The sequence below is a fragment of the Urocampus carinirostris genome, chromosome 6 (genome assembly GCF_059441175.1).
Source record: "Urocampus carinirostris isolate Australia breed hairy pipefish chromosome 6, RoL_Ucar_1.0, whole genome shotgun sequence".
Taxonomy (NCBI): Eukaryota; Metazoa; Chordata; class Actinopteri; order Syngnathiformes; family Syngnathidae; genus Urocampus; species Urocampus carinirostris.
The window spans coordinates 13,443,854-13,460,396 of record NC_142354.1 but is presented as its reverse complement, the minus strand read 5'-3'; the positions used below and the strand labels follow the sequence as shown (position 1 = coordinate 13,460,396).

At 40.4% G+C, this 16,543-nt stretch overlaps 1 protein-coding gene across 4 annotated transcripts in view; it reads right to left on the bottom strand.

Annotated features, from left to right (window-relative positions):
* Positions 1 to 2,676: 2,676 nt before the first annotated feature.
* Positions 2,677 to 16,543, bottom strand: part of LOC148363866 (RNA-binding protein Musashi homolog 1-like) — a 52,926-nt gene continuing 39,059 nt past the window's right edge. Inside the window, exons 7-14 of one of the 4 annotated variants that reach the window (XM_088337950.1) lie at positions 12,870 to 12,918; positions 9,994 to 10,076; positions 8,071 to 8,188; positions 7,420 to 7,500; positions 6,906 to 6,962; positions 4,879 to 4,932; positions 4,627 to 4,781; positions 2,677 to 3,758 (exon numbers count right to left, since the gene is read on the bottom strand). In XM_088337950.1, the coding sequence (XP_088194076.1) occupies positions 3,717 to 3,758; positions 4,627 to 4,781; positions 4,879 to 4,932; positions 6,906 to 6,962; positions 7,420 to 7,500; positions 8,071 to 8,188; positions 9,994 to 10,076; positions 12,870 to 12,918 (639 nt within the window). In that variant the 3' untranslated portion in view covers positions 2,677 to 3,716. The remainder of the gene's footprint in view (positions 3,759 to 4,626; positions 4,782 to 4,878; positions 4,933 to 6,905; positions 6,963 to 7,419; positions 7,501 to 8,070; positions 8,189 to 9,993; positions 10,077 to 12,869; positions 12,919 to 16,543) is intronic. The other 3 variants (XM_088337951.1, XM_088337952.1, XM_088337953.1) reach the window with 3 other exon arrangements.

Below are 16,543 nucleotides of genomic sequence, written 5' to 3'. Positions count from 1 at the left end.
GAACAAGTGATCAATCTTATTTATTATTGCAACATCCATTGCAGCCTGGTCATCCTGGAAGGGGGATTCATTTTCCTCATGTTGAGGTTTTTGAGTTTTTCCTTGCCCTCATGTAGGTTTTAGATCAGAGGATGGTGTCATAATAGTCTTTGACTAGCAATAATCTGTGGTTTGTGCAGCCCTTTGAGACTCTTTGTGATTAAGGGCGTCACAAATAAACATGACTTGACTTGACTAGTTTCGCCTGTCACCTAAAAGTAATTTGATGAGGAATTTACTGAGTTTTTGTCATGTACTTGTTATTTGAAAATTCTTTATTTTATCAAAATAGATGTACTGTATATTAACCAATTTGGATTGAATTTGAGTCGGAAAAAAAATCAACATAGAATTAAATATTGTGTTATCAAATCGGTTCAGAAAAATGTTCATGATTCCTGACATACAGTATTGTATGTTATTTTTCTTAGTGAAAAACTAAACAAGAGAAAACATAATCACCGACATATACTTTGGAATATCGTATCCAGATTTTGAGATAGAAGTTTCTCAGGATGAGCTTTATAACGTTGAATTTGATTCAGTGCACTGGCCCTTTTCCTGACATCAGTACAAAAAACTTGTCAATATACTATATATATATTAAATTTGATCTGAAAATAAGATCTTAATAAAGCTAGAGTATCCACACACTGTCCCCTTTGACCAAGAATAGCACTGTTTTCACTTGCAAGGTACAAAATAACTTATTGCTTTATTGTAAGTTAAAAAGTTACAGTGTAGGTGTCCAGCAGTAGTTTTTTTTTTGTCATGTCCCAGATGGTCTGATAGGAATGACTGGCTGGATGCGGAAGTGGCTTCAAGTGTCTTCCTTGCTATGCTCAACATGAAACAAGGCTGAACAAACAGGCCACTTTTATTTATTTTTCTTCACGTTGAATTTGTTCCAGCGATTGCCTTTGCCTTCCAGCCAGCGTTTCTCTCCACCGAGAGCCTTTATCAGAACCGACTGGGACCAGACCCTGTTACATTTCACGTTCCCTGCCCAAACCCCTCCACCCAAGATTACACGGAGCAGCAACTGTATATAATCAACAATTATGTGTGGGGTGGGGGAGCACAAAGCCATGAATACGAAATAAGAGAGGTGAGGGAAGCAGTGGAGAGCAATGAAACAAAAACAGGAACAACGAGATCATATCAGTACCGAATACAGGCAACCCCAAAAAGTTCCTTCGGTTGCCTAAAGTTCTAAGTAGCGTACGATGATGAGGACGCATTTGCATGCAACTCCGATAGTGATAAAAGAACAGAAATGATTGTGATGCATTCTACAACCTCCTCCTTCATTCATTATCACCGTGACTTGTGAATTTTTTAATATATTTAAAACCCACAAAATGCCCGTTTTTTAGTTTCAATTTACTCCATTATTCACTCCAGCATCGTCCATTAAGTCATGCCGATGCAAAAAAAACCGTGTTCACCTACATTACTCTCGACCCCCGGGATACGGTGTCCCCACTTTATAACGTTTGGACTACAGTGTGGAATATCAGCCCCTCTTCATCAAATTTTAAAAAACTATACAGCATAAACAACAGATTTATCCATGTTGTGAAAAAAAAATGAAATGATTTCTTTAATTTGGTGTTTGAGGGTGAGACTGTGCGAGTTAGACCTCTAAGATGCTTGTCTGCTATTTGTCGATGTCATATAATTTGTTGATCTGCTATTGGTTTGTATAACGAAAATGCCGATATGCTATCAGCTGAACTTCCTCCCATAATGCCTCTCTCTCTCTTCATTCAGTTCAGATTTTTGTGTACTTTTTAGACAATACTATGTTTTTTTTGTACTGCATTTAGTCCCTATAGGTCCCAAGACTAGCAGTGGTGCTAAAGAAAGAATCAATAAGATGATAACCATGGAAACTATCCTTCCATCCATTATCTGCACTGCTTATCCTCACTAGGGTCACCGGGGTGCTGGAGCCCATTCCAGCTATCTTCTGGCAGTGGACACCCTGAACTGGTTGCCAGCCAATCGCAGGGCACACAGGGACAACTCACTCGCTCATTCACACCTAGGGACAATTTGGACCAGCCAATTAACCTAACATGCATGTTTTTGGAATGTGGGAAGAAACCGGATTGCCCGGAGGAAACCCACACAAGCACGGGGAGAACATGCAAACTCCACACAGGAGGTTCAATCTCATGACCTCAGGTCTGTACCGCGCATGCGCTGACCACTCCGCCGCCGTGCTGTCCCATGCAAACTAATCTTGCGATAATAGAAAAGTAAGAAGAATCTACACGATAAAGCTACCCTCACTAAGTTACAGCTGTAAATATTGACGTTCAAAAATATTATTGAAAGGGGTACAAAACAATTAAAGCAACAAAATCTTTTAAGGGTATAACAATGCCAACAATTGAAAATTTTAAATCTGTTTAATTCTTCATGCGCCGTCTCGTCCCCTATCTACATCCACCAACGAACTCCACTGCAACGGCTGAACCGCCACACCAAAGATAAACACAATTTAATTTTCTTTTGCATGTAGATTTATTAAATAAAGTTATTTAATCATATATGTGTAAATTACATTTAAATTGTACATTTTTTGTTGTTTACCTTTTCTGTATTTTGGCTACTGGGGTCTTGCAAATTGCCAAAAAGGTTTCTAGCACCACTATTTGTCAATTACACTGGTGCTATCCTCAATTCAGAACGGATTAATGTCATATCCCGGGGGTCTACTGTATTTTAAAAATGAAAATAAAATGTAGCTGCTGCTTGCAGAAAAAAACATTACAAGTGTGACGACTTTGAAAAGGATCATAAATGCCTGACAAACACCCGAGAGTTTTGTCCGATCGTCATCATTGGCCGATCACGTACACAAAAGTTTTGCTAACTTTCTTTGTGAAAAGCAGCGAGATGATCACACATCGCTTCATATTTTTTGACTTCCAGTGAAGGAGAAGTTGACCCTCTCCAAACCAACTCATTTCATGCCAGCTGGTTCAGTAGTCCCTCACCTGCCCTTGCCCATTATCCCAAAAGTCTATGTACAATATCTTACAGGAAGACATAAAAACATTGCTTTCAAACAAAACAAAACAAAAAAACAATCAAATACCTCACAGATTATCATATTTTTCCATATTAATAACAATATTACAAAGTTTTGTTTTTAAAGACTATCAAAATATACATTTTTTCCTCCCTATTTCCACAATGCTTAGAAAAATGACTCGTTGTTGATTTGTTCGTAGGTTAAAAAGGGATTTCTGAAGGGAAATGCTTAGTTTTTTTACCGGAAACGGCTCTGGATGGTGATGAAACATAACAGAGTGAGGTACAGTAAAAATTAGAAAAAATAGTCTTCTGTGGCTTCGTCAAAAAACGACAAAGTTTTCTCCGAAACTTTTTTTTTGCGGCAGTTTTTCAGTTCCAAAATAATATTTGATGGGGGTTAATGAAGATCCAGATGAGGACACGGTCAGAGATTTTGTTGATGTGAGATTAGTACAGCAAAAAAAAAAAAAAAAAGGTTTTTAAAAAGATATTCAGTCGGTGGGTTCAGCTGCAGGACAGCCGGGCGGAGCTGCAGCCGGCCAATCGGGTTGTGCCGCCAAAGGGCACTCAGCGTTTGATTGGCTCTTCAGCAGAAGAGAAGCCCAGGAACATCCGTGACCCGAGTCATCTCAGTGGTAGCCGTTAGTGAATGCAGTAGCTATCAGAGGACCCTGAAAAAAATTCAAAACATATGTTACTATCACAAATAAACAAGGGCATTCATGCATGTTCTGTGGAAAAAGAAAGTGCAGTAGACCCCCGTGATATGCTATAAATTGAAACTTTGCTGTGTTCATGTGTAAGACGATTTACGTCTCTAAGATCAAAACCTTTCTGCTATTGGTTGACGTCATGTAAAATGCTGATCTGTTATTGATTTGTGTCAAAACATCATGAAGATGCCATTGGCTGAATGACCTCCCACAATTATTCTGTCCTTCATTATTAATTTCAGATCTCGCGTAAAGAGTCAGTGTTATACACAATACTGTGTTTTTCAGCCTACATTAGTAACCTACCCTGCATATTATAATCACAGATGACAAGGGATTGTTACTAAACACAACACATTTATTCATAAACCGTGGGCTAAAAGATGTCCCTGTTTAGCATTAATGGGTCTACTTTAACTGTTGAGTAAATGCAGTTTTACACCTGAACCAACTCACTATGCTATACAAACTCAACACTGTCCTTTAGCGTCCGGGGAGTATTTGGGTTGCATTTCTTTAAACAAAATCATAACTTTTGATAGAAATGACCTAAAAACTCAGTTTTAATTGTCATTCCACCATCTCCCCTATCCAGCATCCACCCGTCACCCCACCTGGCCAGCCCAAGTCACACCAATGATAAAGAAAATTTACTTGGAATTAGAAAAGAAACATAAAATGCATATAAACTAATAATTAAGTCAGGCAAAATTACCTGCAAAAGCAAACTTTTTTTGGCAGATTAATTTACAAAAACATAGTATTTTATTGAAGAGACCTTTTACAGCCACTGCATTGGCAAAATTAGGCAAAGATAGTGACATACCCCTAGACCGTGCCCGAAACCCGTGCTGGGGGCGGGGCTAGCCGCGCTGATGTAGCTGCTTACTCCTGAATCCTGATTTGCTGCAGCGTACAAGTCAGCCATTGGTCCAGGGCTGCTGGTACTCAGAAATCCTGCTGTGCGAGAGGGGGTGGCGCCTAGGCGCAACGTGCGGTTGAGTTTCGACATGGAAGATCTACTCGTATAACTTCTAAAGCAAGGTCTTAACAAATGAACACATATTTTTATGCACACCTCTAACGACTGCTGCCGCCGCCGCCATTGGTCCGTATGCAGTCAAGGGAATAGCTACCAGACAAAAAGGACATTCTTCCTGAGCATGTTAAACAACAATGAAACACTGATTTGAACATTTATCCAGTATCAGAATTAAATAAAACTGATCCTAAATCAAACAGTGCTCTCTGAGTAAAAGGTAGAAGTACAAAGTAATGGTCACGAGGGGACGGTTTGAAGAAAGCTACAATAGTCTACGTTTCTTTAAATGTCCACTGCTTCCCATTATTTGATGTCATGCTAATATAAATGAGATCGTTGCCATAGTGAATAATTGAATTCGGAATGAATACAAATTGAAATTTGGGGCCAAAACAGAAGCAAGGAATTGATGATGGTTATAGTGGTGTGGTGGGAGGCTCAGTCTGATGCAAATAATGGTAAATGGTCTGCATTTATATAGCGATTTTCAAGTCAATGAAGACCTCCCAAAGTGCTTTACAATGTGCTTCACACTTACCCATTCACACACACGCTCACACACCAATAGCGGCAAGGCAAGGCGCCAGGCTGCTTATTGGGGGCATTAGGGATTCAGTGTCTTGCCCATAACTGTACATAACTTAGCACCAAGCAGTGAATTTTGGGGACCAACGGACAGATTATCAGACACAAAGTACGTGTGTACCAATTTAAAAGGGCTAACTATGGTGAAATGAAAAGATCTGCATTTATATAGCGCTTTTCAAGTCAATGAAGACCTCCCAAAGTGCTTTACAATGTGCTTCACACTTACCCATTCACACACACACTCACACACCAATAGCGGCCATGCAGCCATGCAAGGCGCCAAACCGCTTATTGGGGGCATTAGGGATTCAGTGTCTTGCCCATAACTGTACATAACTTAGCACCAAGCAGTGAATTTTGGGGACCAACGGACAGATTATCAGACACAAAGTACGTGTGTACCAATTTAAAAGGGCTAACTATGGTGAAATGAAATGATCTGCATTTATATAGCGCTTTTAAGTCAATGACTTCCCAAAGCGCTTTACATTGTGCTTCACATTTCCCAATAGCGGCTGTGATCTGTGCAGCCATGTAAGGCGCTAACCTGCTTATTGGGGGTATTGGGGGTTCAGTGTCTTACCCAAGGACACTTCGACATGTAACACGGACAAGCCGGGATTCGAACTTGGATCCCTTAATCCTAAGACGATCGCTCTACCTCCTGAGCTACTGCCGCCCCTAAGTTAGCTCCGTAGTGTTAGCATGTAAACAATAGCCAAAAACGGCAAATAAAAACTTGAAAGCAGAGGGACATGCGAACTTTTGAGAAAATGTCTTTTGGGAAAAACCTTGCAAGGCTTCCATTTTAACCTCCATCTCCTTTCTTCTTGTGTGCAAAATCAAAAACCGAGTAAAAGCTAGCTTTGCATGGCTCGTCTCACCTTATTTGTGACATCATGACAAAGTTGTTCTTTTTGAAGCCTTATTTAGTTTTGCACTCCGAGTCGTGGGAAGGAAGCGCACCCCAAAAGCTTATAGAATTAAGATTGTTCTCTTAATGTAGAATTAAATTTTTACATAGTTTAGGGCTTAAACTTGAGGGTGATAAAGAAATTTGAATAAAACAATAAAATGTCTCAGGATGAATATATTACTTTCAAGTGATCCCTTGCAGTTCCATAAGGCACTGTTTGGTGTCCAAAAACCCTAAATCGAGAAACTATGGTTTACTGTAATAAGAGCAAGCGTTTTGTTTCACTGAACAGTCACTGGATATCATTTTGCAAAGAATCAGCATTCTGTTCAAAAGTACATGATCAGTTGTTTGCATTTGGAGGCTTTTAGGTTTGGATGCTTGTTAAAGACAATGTCATAACAAGCTACTGAGCTTAATGATAAGTTTGATGCCGTGAATACACAAATCCTCTTTAAATTGTAATACTGTAGTAGTAGTGTTAATGACTGATCCCAGTGGACATTGGGCCTAATAACGAAACCTTTATTTTGTCTGTTAAATACAAGTACCTACTGACCTGTCAACTCAGGGGGGTGGGAAGATGTCAGGAGGGGGGTCCTCTCTAAATGGAATTCTAGAAACAGAAGATCGAGGGAGGGAGAGAGAGAGCTCGGTAAATACAATCACAATCTGCACTAGAGAGCCACAGCGGGACACCAACATCAGGGCGAGAGCGCAGAGCAATAACGTTTTACGTGAAAACATCTATTGTGGGGAGGGGAGGTAAGGCAGGAAGGTGGGAGTAGAGGAAGAGGAGGCGCCCTTTAGCCAAAGGACACACACTCAAAAAAGTCGATAAAATAAACAGCGCAAAATGTTTGGGCGGATCCAAGAGAAAATCAAGACGTTCAGTTTTGAAGACATTGTTTGTATTAGAGCAGAATGCAGGGGTGTGCACGTGGCCTTTGTGGTGCCGACATATTTTATGACTTCACAGCGGAATCAATTGCATGCCGCAACCCGCATCATTTGGCTCTTGTTGACTCGCCTGTGCAAAGAGGAAAAATAAGGGAGTAGGCGCTCGTACTCACCTGGAAATTGGTAGGCGTAACCGGGCGTGATTCCAGAGTAACTGCGGCTGGTGTATGTGGTGGTCTGGAAACCTGGGTAGCCTGTTGGCAAAAAAAAATAAAAATGAAATCATGGAATATTGATTAAGTGTTTTGCTTAAGGGAAAGGCAACGTCTCATTATAGTCTCAATTCCACATCTTCAACTGTCCACTAGAGGGAAGCAAACAACTACTAATCGTGACATTTAGTTCCATGTTCCTTTTCCACAGTGTGACCTCTAAGTGTGTTTCAATTTGGATGCTAATTTGAATGTAGAATCCCTCCAAAACATAAATTAATCACTGAAAAAGTTTATTTCTTAAACAAAGAGAAAATCTTTATAGCATATGAACAACCTATATTTTATGTTGATAATATGTGCATTATTTGCCCTCATGTAGGTTTTAGATGAGGGGGATGGTGTCATAATAATCTGTAGTTTGCAATAGTCTTTGATCTGTGCAGCCCTTTGAGACTCTTTGTGATTAAGGGCTATTCATATAAACATGACTTGACTTGACTTGAAATACATAAATTCAAACGACACATCCATCTTTTTTTCCTTAAAGCCTGTCCTCATTAGTGCAAAAGTGCAAAACACCTTGAAGGTAATTGAAGTTGTTAGCCCTACCAAGCATGCCAATGCCCAGCATGAACGCGTCCATTCCATAGGGCATCACTCTGGATCGACCTCTGGCTGAACTTGTTGGCGTCATCACCTCCTTTGGCTGTGCTTTCTTACACTCGACCTGCAGCACGTAGGGAATAAAAGTTCAGTGATGCCAAAATAAAATTGCAAAAGCGGCCCAGTTGAGCAAATCCCCAAGATTTTTACAATCTATTGTGCACAATCTATCCAGTAAGGAAATATGCCTTAACAGTACATGATTAACAGTGGGTCATTTACATGCAGGCAATAATCTAAACGGAAAGGGAGCATTGCCTGTATTCTGATTATGAAAAGCCACGCACAATTATCCAATTAAGGTATTTGTCCGACTACGAGTATTCTTGAATTGAATTGTCTTCATTGTCATTGATAACAACGAAGTAAAATATTGTGCGAGATTAGGCACTCCAAGGCAAACACGTAATAAAGACTTAAAAGAGAAATATAAGATAAAGTTCTGATTAAAATATTGGGATTAGTCCTTTTATTTTACATTTACTTTTCACGTATAGACATTCGAGTAATCTAATGGTTTGTGCACATGCACAGTTCTTCCATCCGGTATATTCTTTGTTGCAAACACTCTGGACTCGTAGAACAGACTAAAAATACACACAAACTCTGTTGGTTGATTTTTGGGGATATTTGCGTTTTAAATTCTGCCCCCTCAGCAAAATGCTACAAGTGTATCAATCTACATTGAGTGGATGTCACAGTTGTATCGATCCGTATATAGTATATGTCTATCCTTTTTGAATATAAGCTTAAAAACACACGTCCATACTAAAGCTTCTGAATGACCTATATTTCACGTTGACAATATCTGTGTACAGATGATCCCCTACTTACGAACATTCGACTTACGAAAAATGGTGGATACAAACATTTTTTTCGGGAAGTCGAAAAATATCCGGAGATTGCTGTAAGTTAAATTGTGTATTGTGCACCTTTTTCTGAGTACAGGACAGAACTGTAGTGCTTCTTTCAGGCGCTACTGGCGTGTGGCCCTGCGAGAGGTTACCCAGCATCCACCGTGGAGAAGAATTCTGTCTTCCTCTTCCTAGTTTGTGTGTAAACATTCTGTACTGTATCTCCAGCGCACTAAGAACTTTGAAGTTTTTATTGTTTAATATCTCGTGCTTCCATTCAATATGGTCGGTGTAAAGTGTAAGGAAGACGCGAGCCATTTCATTTGAAAGGAAAGTGGAATAAGAAAGCTTGATGCGGTTAAGAGAATGGTTGGATCGTTTTTTTCTTTTTGGACACTTTTTACCTCTGAGGAGGAAGTCACCTAACTCTTGAAGCTCATTTTCCAAGAGTAAGTTAACTTAGCTTTATTTAACTTTATAAAGCATATTTTTTCATTAAATGTTTATTTTTTAGTACAAAAAATACAGTTCACATATTCAAGCCTTAAACATACTTACATAAACCTTAAACATAGATTCCATACAAAATATAGCACTGAAGCAACTTACGAAACAAATTCAACTTACGAACAATCGTCCTGAATGTATCTTGTTCGTAAAAAGGGCAGCGTCTGTATTATTTGTTATTGCAACATCTCTTGTAGCCTGGTCATCCTGGAAGGGGGATTACCTCATGTGCGGTCCCTTCTTAAGATTCTTCATTTTCCTTATTTTGAGGTTTTTGAGTTTTTCTTTGCCCTCATGTAGGCTTTAGATCAGGGGATGGTGTAATAATAATCTGTAGTCTGCAATAATCTGTGGTCTCTGCAGCACTTCGAGACTCCTTGTGATTAAGGGCTATACAAATTAACATGACTTGACTTGGCTAGGCACGTAAGAGCACATCTTGTAAACACACGAGACGCAGCATTGGAGCTCACGTTTATGTTTTTCTTTTTTTCCATAGCTTGCTCACCATTTTATTGTTGATCTCGTGGAAATGAATTTCACACACTTTCTCCACCACATCTTCATTTTCAAAGGTGACAAAACCAAAACCTGCAAGACATAAGAACACTTTGTAAAGTCCTATTCTAGGTCCGGTCTTCAAATCAATCAATTAAAAAAAAAATCAATATAAATCCTGCCGGTGTAAAATATCTCAGGCCCAATGAGCCGATGGAATAAATTTTATCCAGGAAATGGCTCTCGATCTCGTAAGGAGGAACGCGACTATTATAGGATGATGACATGCCGACAGGAATAGACCGGACAGGAGCGATGGCCGTCCATTAAAACTGTTCTCACCCTTCGTCACGGCTCTTTTCTAAGGCAGGGACACGGCAACATGAAACCGTCACATTGCTCCCCCTTGTCAATCAGCTGTTGTTGACGCTTGTAGTGCTTCAACACCTGAATTAACCTCTACCGGCCACACACACCCTTTTTTTCCGACTTGACTCATTTACATTACATATCACCTCCCCACCTTTTCTTTCCCCGTTATTCCTCACACATCTCATTAAGTCCCATCCTCTCCCGGAACCATTCTGACCCTTTATTGCGACCCTCGGCGAGCGCACTCCCCGCCGGGAGAGGACAGAGATAAATGAAGCGGGAGGAGAGAGTAGGAAAAGGCGCGTGAATATGCCTGGAGATTTTTTTCCTTCCCTCCCTCGAGGGTTTCTCATAAGTTCCTGCATAGCAATTACCGTATTTTCCCGACTATAAGAAACCCAAATTATAATACGGTGTGCTATATATCCTTACTATATTTATACTATTATTGATCAGTCGATACATTTTATCACTCACCCCAATTGCGGAGCAATAGTGGCTACGGGGATCAATAAATTGCAATGGTGAACGCTCTGATGGTTATTCATAATTGTATAACATTTTATGCAACGGGAATTGAACCCAGCAAGGAGAGGCCTGTATCCCATCCACTACACCAAGGATGACGCATTGAGTCTGTCTCTGGGGCCTCGACAGAGGCAGGCCAGATCAGTAAAATCATGTCAACTCCAAATTTTTAGCATTGTTTTTCAGTATTGTGCCTTTTCCTTCAACCTGCATTATAAACCTACCCCACATACAATATTTCAATCACGGATAACAAGGGATCTTTTCCAAACACAACATATTTATTCACAAAGAATGGGGGATAAAAGATTTTCATGTTCGGCATTGAATGTTGTAACTGGTTTATTTCAACAGTTGAGTGAATGCAGTTCTACACCTGAACCAACTCACCAGGCCAGAGAAAGTGTTTGGTTTGGATTTATGTCAAAAATCAGAACAATTGATAGTAAGGATCTAGAGCAGGGGTGTTAAACAGGCGGTCAGTAGGCCGGTTCAGGCCCGTTTAGGGATTGAATCCGGCCCGCGGGACAATGCTGAGGGAAGTGCAAGAGAAAAACGAGCTGCAGGTTTAAATATGTCCAATTGATGTTGCCAAAGCCAGGTGCCTCTAACAATGTACTCTCTCTCTCTCTCTCTCTCCCAGTCTCTCTTTGTCTCTTTCTCTCTTTTTACCTTCTTTTGCTCTCTCTTCCCTTTGTCCTTTTCTCTCTCTTTTCTTTCTCTTGCTTTCCTCTTCTCTCTTTCTCCCCTTCTCTCTTTATCTTCTCTTCTTTTCCTCTCCATCTATCTGTCTCTCTTTTTATTACTCTTTGAATTTCTTACTTTCTCTCCTTCTTTCCCCCTCTCTCACTATTTCTATTTTTATGTCTTGTTTCTGACATTCTCTCTCTCTCTTTCTCCCTTTCCCTCTTTCTTTGTCTCCTCCTCTCTCTTTTTCTCTCCCTCTCTTTCTCCTATTTCTTTCTTTCTCTTTTTTTCTCTCTCTAATCTACTAGTCCGGCCCCCGAGAGAATGTGTGTTCTATTGTGTGGCCTCCGTGTTAAAATGAGTTTGACACCCCTGATCTAGAAACTCTTCTTTTTTTCGACATACTCAGAAATTTATAGCGGGCTTTATAAAAGCATCCAACGGACGTGAGGCGGCCCCGGGCTGTATGTTTGACACGCCTGAACTAACTTTCATTATCACACTATTCTTTGTCACGGTAGCAGATATGATAGAGAAATAAAAAAAGAACAAATTGATTAAAAATTGGTATTAAACTTGTCTCACTTTTTTCACTTCAAAGTAAGCATTGTAAGTGATGTTAGTGAGTATGTGCGGCCATGCGTTTGTTTATATCTTTCATGACGACCGAATTACTTTCCACAATGCCTTTCTGTTTATTCAGTCCAGGACGACCAGATAACTTCCAACATTGCCTTTCTTTTTATTCAGTTCAGCATTGAGTGCGCTTTGTAAAAACTTTGTGAGTGCCCCATATAATACTGTATTTCAGTGGCCCGGAACTTCTGCACCGTGCTTTAATGTCTGACAACATTGTGTACACATCTATATTCATTTGAAAACATAAAGAATGTTTGTGTCGTGTTTGGCCTCCTACAAAAACCATGTCATTTTCTATCACCAAACATTTTTGAAAAGGCGCCATGGACTAACTAGGGAACGCTAAAGAGCAGCATGCGGCTCTGCGTCTGTTGCCGAGCCCCGCGATCCGGGTTCGATTTCCATTGCATTCAAAGTTGTGCAATTGTGATCGGTAAAAAAATTGACTGCTCAATGAATCCGCAATGCTAGTACTTTTTAATCTTTTCGGCAACACTAGCTCTTATTGTTGTTTAAGTGCCATGCGCCATATAATCAGTGCACCTTTGAAAGAAAAAAAAATATCACAAAAGTCTAATTTTGGCAGGTGTACCTTATAGCGTGGAAAATACAGAACAATCACTTATGTTTGTGTGGGTTTGTGAGATACCATTCACGCACCTCTGTGTCTGTTGGTGGTTTTGTCGAACATGAGCATGGCATCGTCGACCTGCGAGAACAAAGCAGAGACTTGGTCGGGCTTCTACGTCAACACATTCATACGCACACACATCATTACGCAGCATGGGGTGCTATTGTCCCTCTTTAGCACGGGAACGAGATGGGAAAACAGATGGAGAGGGTGGAGAGCGGGGGGACAAGGAAGGGTGACAGGTGACGAAAGACAAAAGACAGAACGAGTTCCCAAAAAAGTGATGGCTGCCCCCCGTGTGATACAGTATTCCTTCAGTTTCTGTGGTTAAACTTTACAAAACTACCTGTGTTAAATGAATCTCCCTGAAGTAGGAACCATCTCTACTCAATTTGTTTACTTGTGTGAATTAATAGTTTTCTTAATCCGGGATATTTTCATTCCCCAAAGCACCATTGGGCTTGAAGTTCAGTGACTAATGATACGGACAAAGTATTCCCCTATGGCGTAAATGCTAGTCATTTTATAGTAGATGCAACAGTTGTAGCCATCCATTTATGTAGTAAGTCTATCCTTCTGCCACATATGAGCACACCTTGTAAATACACCAGACGCCGCTATGGAGCCCACTTTTGGAGCCCACTTTTGATGCAAACAAGGACGGGACTTATTGGATTTTGGTGAATGAAATTGAGGAAACCATCCTTTTATTAATGTCAAAGGGTGGATTTTCGATGTTGAGGTTTTCCTTGCCCTCTTTTAGGTTTTAGATCAGGGGATGGTGTCATCATAGTCTGTGGATTTCAATAATTTGTGGTCCGTGCAGCCCTTTGAGACTCCTTGTGATTAAGGGCTATACAAATAAACATGACTTGAAAAGATAAATAAGTAAATAACCTCTATTTTAGCGATGACGTTAAACCAGTTAGAACAGCCCCCCGCCTCCCCTTCAGTTGAATTGCTTGTACACTGCATGCACATGGAGGTATTGGTTTGTCTCTTGAAATGTAAACCATTAAGATTGCTCCAATCACCCATCAAGAAACAGAACGCAGTACTCTGACTGGTTTGTGTGTACTGGCGCTCTAAAGAGCGATTAGAGTACTATTTAGCACCATCTAGTGGTACAAACACAAAACAATATTGATTTTAATATAGAGCAAAATACATGAAGAATTATGTAAACATGCATTCCTAAAATACTGATAAGTCAAGAAATTCACGTTCATTTTACATAACATGAGTCCCGGCCTTGGCAAAAAAATGATGTGGTTTGGTCACTTCGAGTCTCCGTTGTTTGTAATCTTCCTTGTGGTTTGCAGCACTCGCTTTTGGTTGCAGTGCACAATACAGTGACATCTAGTGGTCAAATACCACACAACGTCGCTTTAAAGTAGGAATTCTGCAGTGTTTGCAAAAATCCTCAGAACCGATTACTGGAAGAAAAAAAATCAGCAATGCACAGAAGACACGTAAGTCAAGCCGCGATATGGTGAGGGAATAGTGTACTCGAAGACATCCCTCCCTCTTTCACCCTCTCACTCGTCTTTCCCCGCAAAGTTTAGGATTGCCTCAGAGACTGTAAAGAATTTCAATTAGAAGAAAACCCCCACCCCCCGCCTCGATTGAATCCGAGGAAAAGGGGAGAGGAATGAGAAACTGTACTTGTGAATAACGCAGGGGATCAAAAAGAGGAGGAAGTTTTGAGCGAACACGGGAAATCTGCTGACAAACACTTTACATCTGAAAGAGAGCGAACGGGGGCCTTTGTCAACATGCAATCCTTTTCTTCTCCTTCTCCCACTACTTTCCTATGCGCACTTATTCTACTGCTCTATTCATATTACTACCCCCATTTTTCACCAACAACCTACCTCCCCCGGCTGCCCTGTATGGCCACAATAGTATTGAAGTAAAGTGACCACTCGTTTGCTTTTAATGGCAGGTTAAATATACTAAATATAATTCAACTAAAAAGAAATTAAATTAAGTGCAAACAAATCAAATGAATAAAAAATAGGCCCCTGAGTAACAGCGCTCCTACAATGAGATCTTTTCATATTACGACGCAGAATACAATATTCTTTTCGGCCCCTCGTTACGGCAGTATATTCACGATACAGCACCAGAAATTTACAAAATGGAAATTTTGCAGTATTCATTTGATCGACTGTGCAAGTTACGCATACCAACCAACACCATATCGCCTTGCGCATTAGACAAAAGCTTTTCTCCCCTTAAAATTGCCCACCGGTTTCCCTCTCTTTGCTCAATCCATAATCTCATGTAACAAATTTGAATGGTTCCCAAAACTTGCTGAGATTATAAAGATAGAACCAATAAGATGTTAATGGAAAGAAAGCTTAAAATGATAAAGAAATAATAAGGAGTTCCATGCAATGCATCTCTACGCTCACCAAGGAATATGGCCAAAAGCAATTGACAATCGGGACAATTTTTAATTTTTTGAGGTGAGTAAGGGCATGACAATACTTGCAAGTGTAAGTTTTAAAATCTGTTTATGTTTTTTATCCGCTGTCTCCTCCCCCTTTGCATCCACCCACTACTCCACTCTACCAGCTCAAGTCCTGTCACACCAAAGGTAAATAAAACTATTTTTTTACAAGTCTATTTATTTATGATGTTACTTAATCATACGCATGTATAATACTCATAAGTAGTACTATATTTTTTGATCACTTATGTAGATGCAATTTTGATGTTTTTACCTGGGGTTTGGAACATAATAGCTAATCACCATAGGTTTCTGTCCCCCCCACTGTACAACAATTTCACTTTCAGAGCAGATTCGTGTAGTATCTCGGCGTCTTCTGTACTTTGCCCAATTTGTAGCAGTCACAAGGCAACACAGGTGGAGAATGACTACCCGTCTATTTTCATGAAGCTGCAACGGAGCTGAAACTCAAACCGGTGTAACGTGAGCGGCGCAGGCCTCGGACGACCAGGACGTCTGATTTCTAATCCTTCGGATGATAAACACACTCGTGCCTGCTTGTCCCAACACATTTGGAAAAAATAAAAACTTTGCAGGCTAGATGTGGTGATGATGGAAGGGGAGAGGGCCAAGGTTGCTTCTGCAGTCTCCATGACCCTTCTGACACTCATCTATCTTAATTTATAGCACGCCCCGCTAACACGTAACCCTCGCCCTCTGACAGTCCTTCATTGGGTTTATTCTGTCCTCCTCTACCCTCCACTCTTCCAAATTCAATGACACAGCAGAGCGCGCAGAGAACCGGACGCTAAGCAGACAGCTGCGAGCCAACATGTTATCCTTAGATGAGAGTTACATGAGCCCTGTTAGCACCAGGAGCACTTATCCTACGTTTCCATGATGGGCAGATTTTATTTTGAGGCAAAGGTTGAATTCTTCACAGAATGAGACCAAATTAGCATCATGATAATCTCAATGTAAGTACAGAAAACTATTTAATGCCCACGAACGTAAGATGTCACGTGTATGATCTTATTCCGCAACCCCTCGCCCTTGCCAAACCCAATAAAAAGATGATCTCTGATGTCCACTACCCAGGGTGCTGTAAGACAATCTGATTGGATAACTGTGGGAGGACTGAGATTGGCTTAGCTGTAGCTTCACTCTCTAACTACTCAGCGTTTTACCAGGCTCAGAATTCTCAAGATTTGGACGTGACCGGATCAAGGGGTCGACTGAAAAGTCACT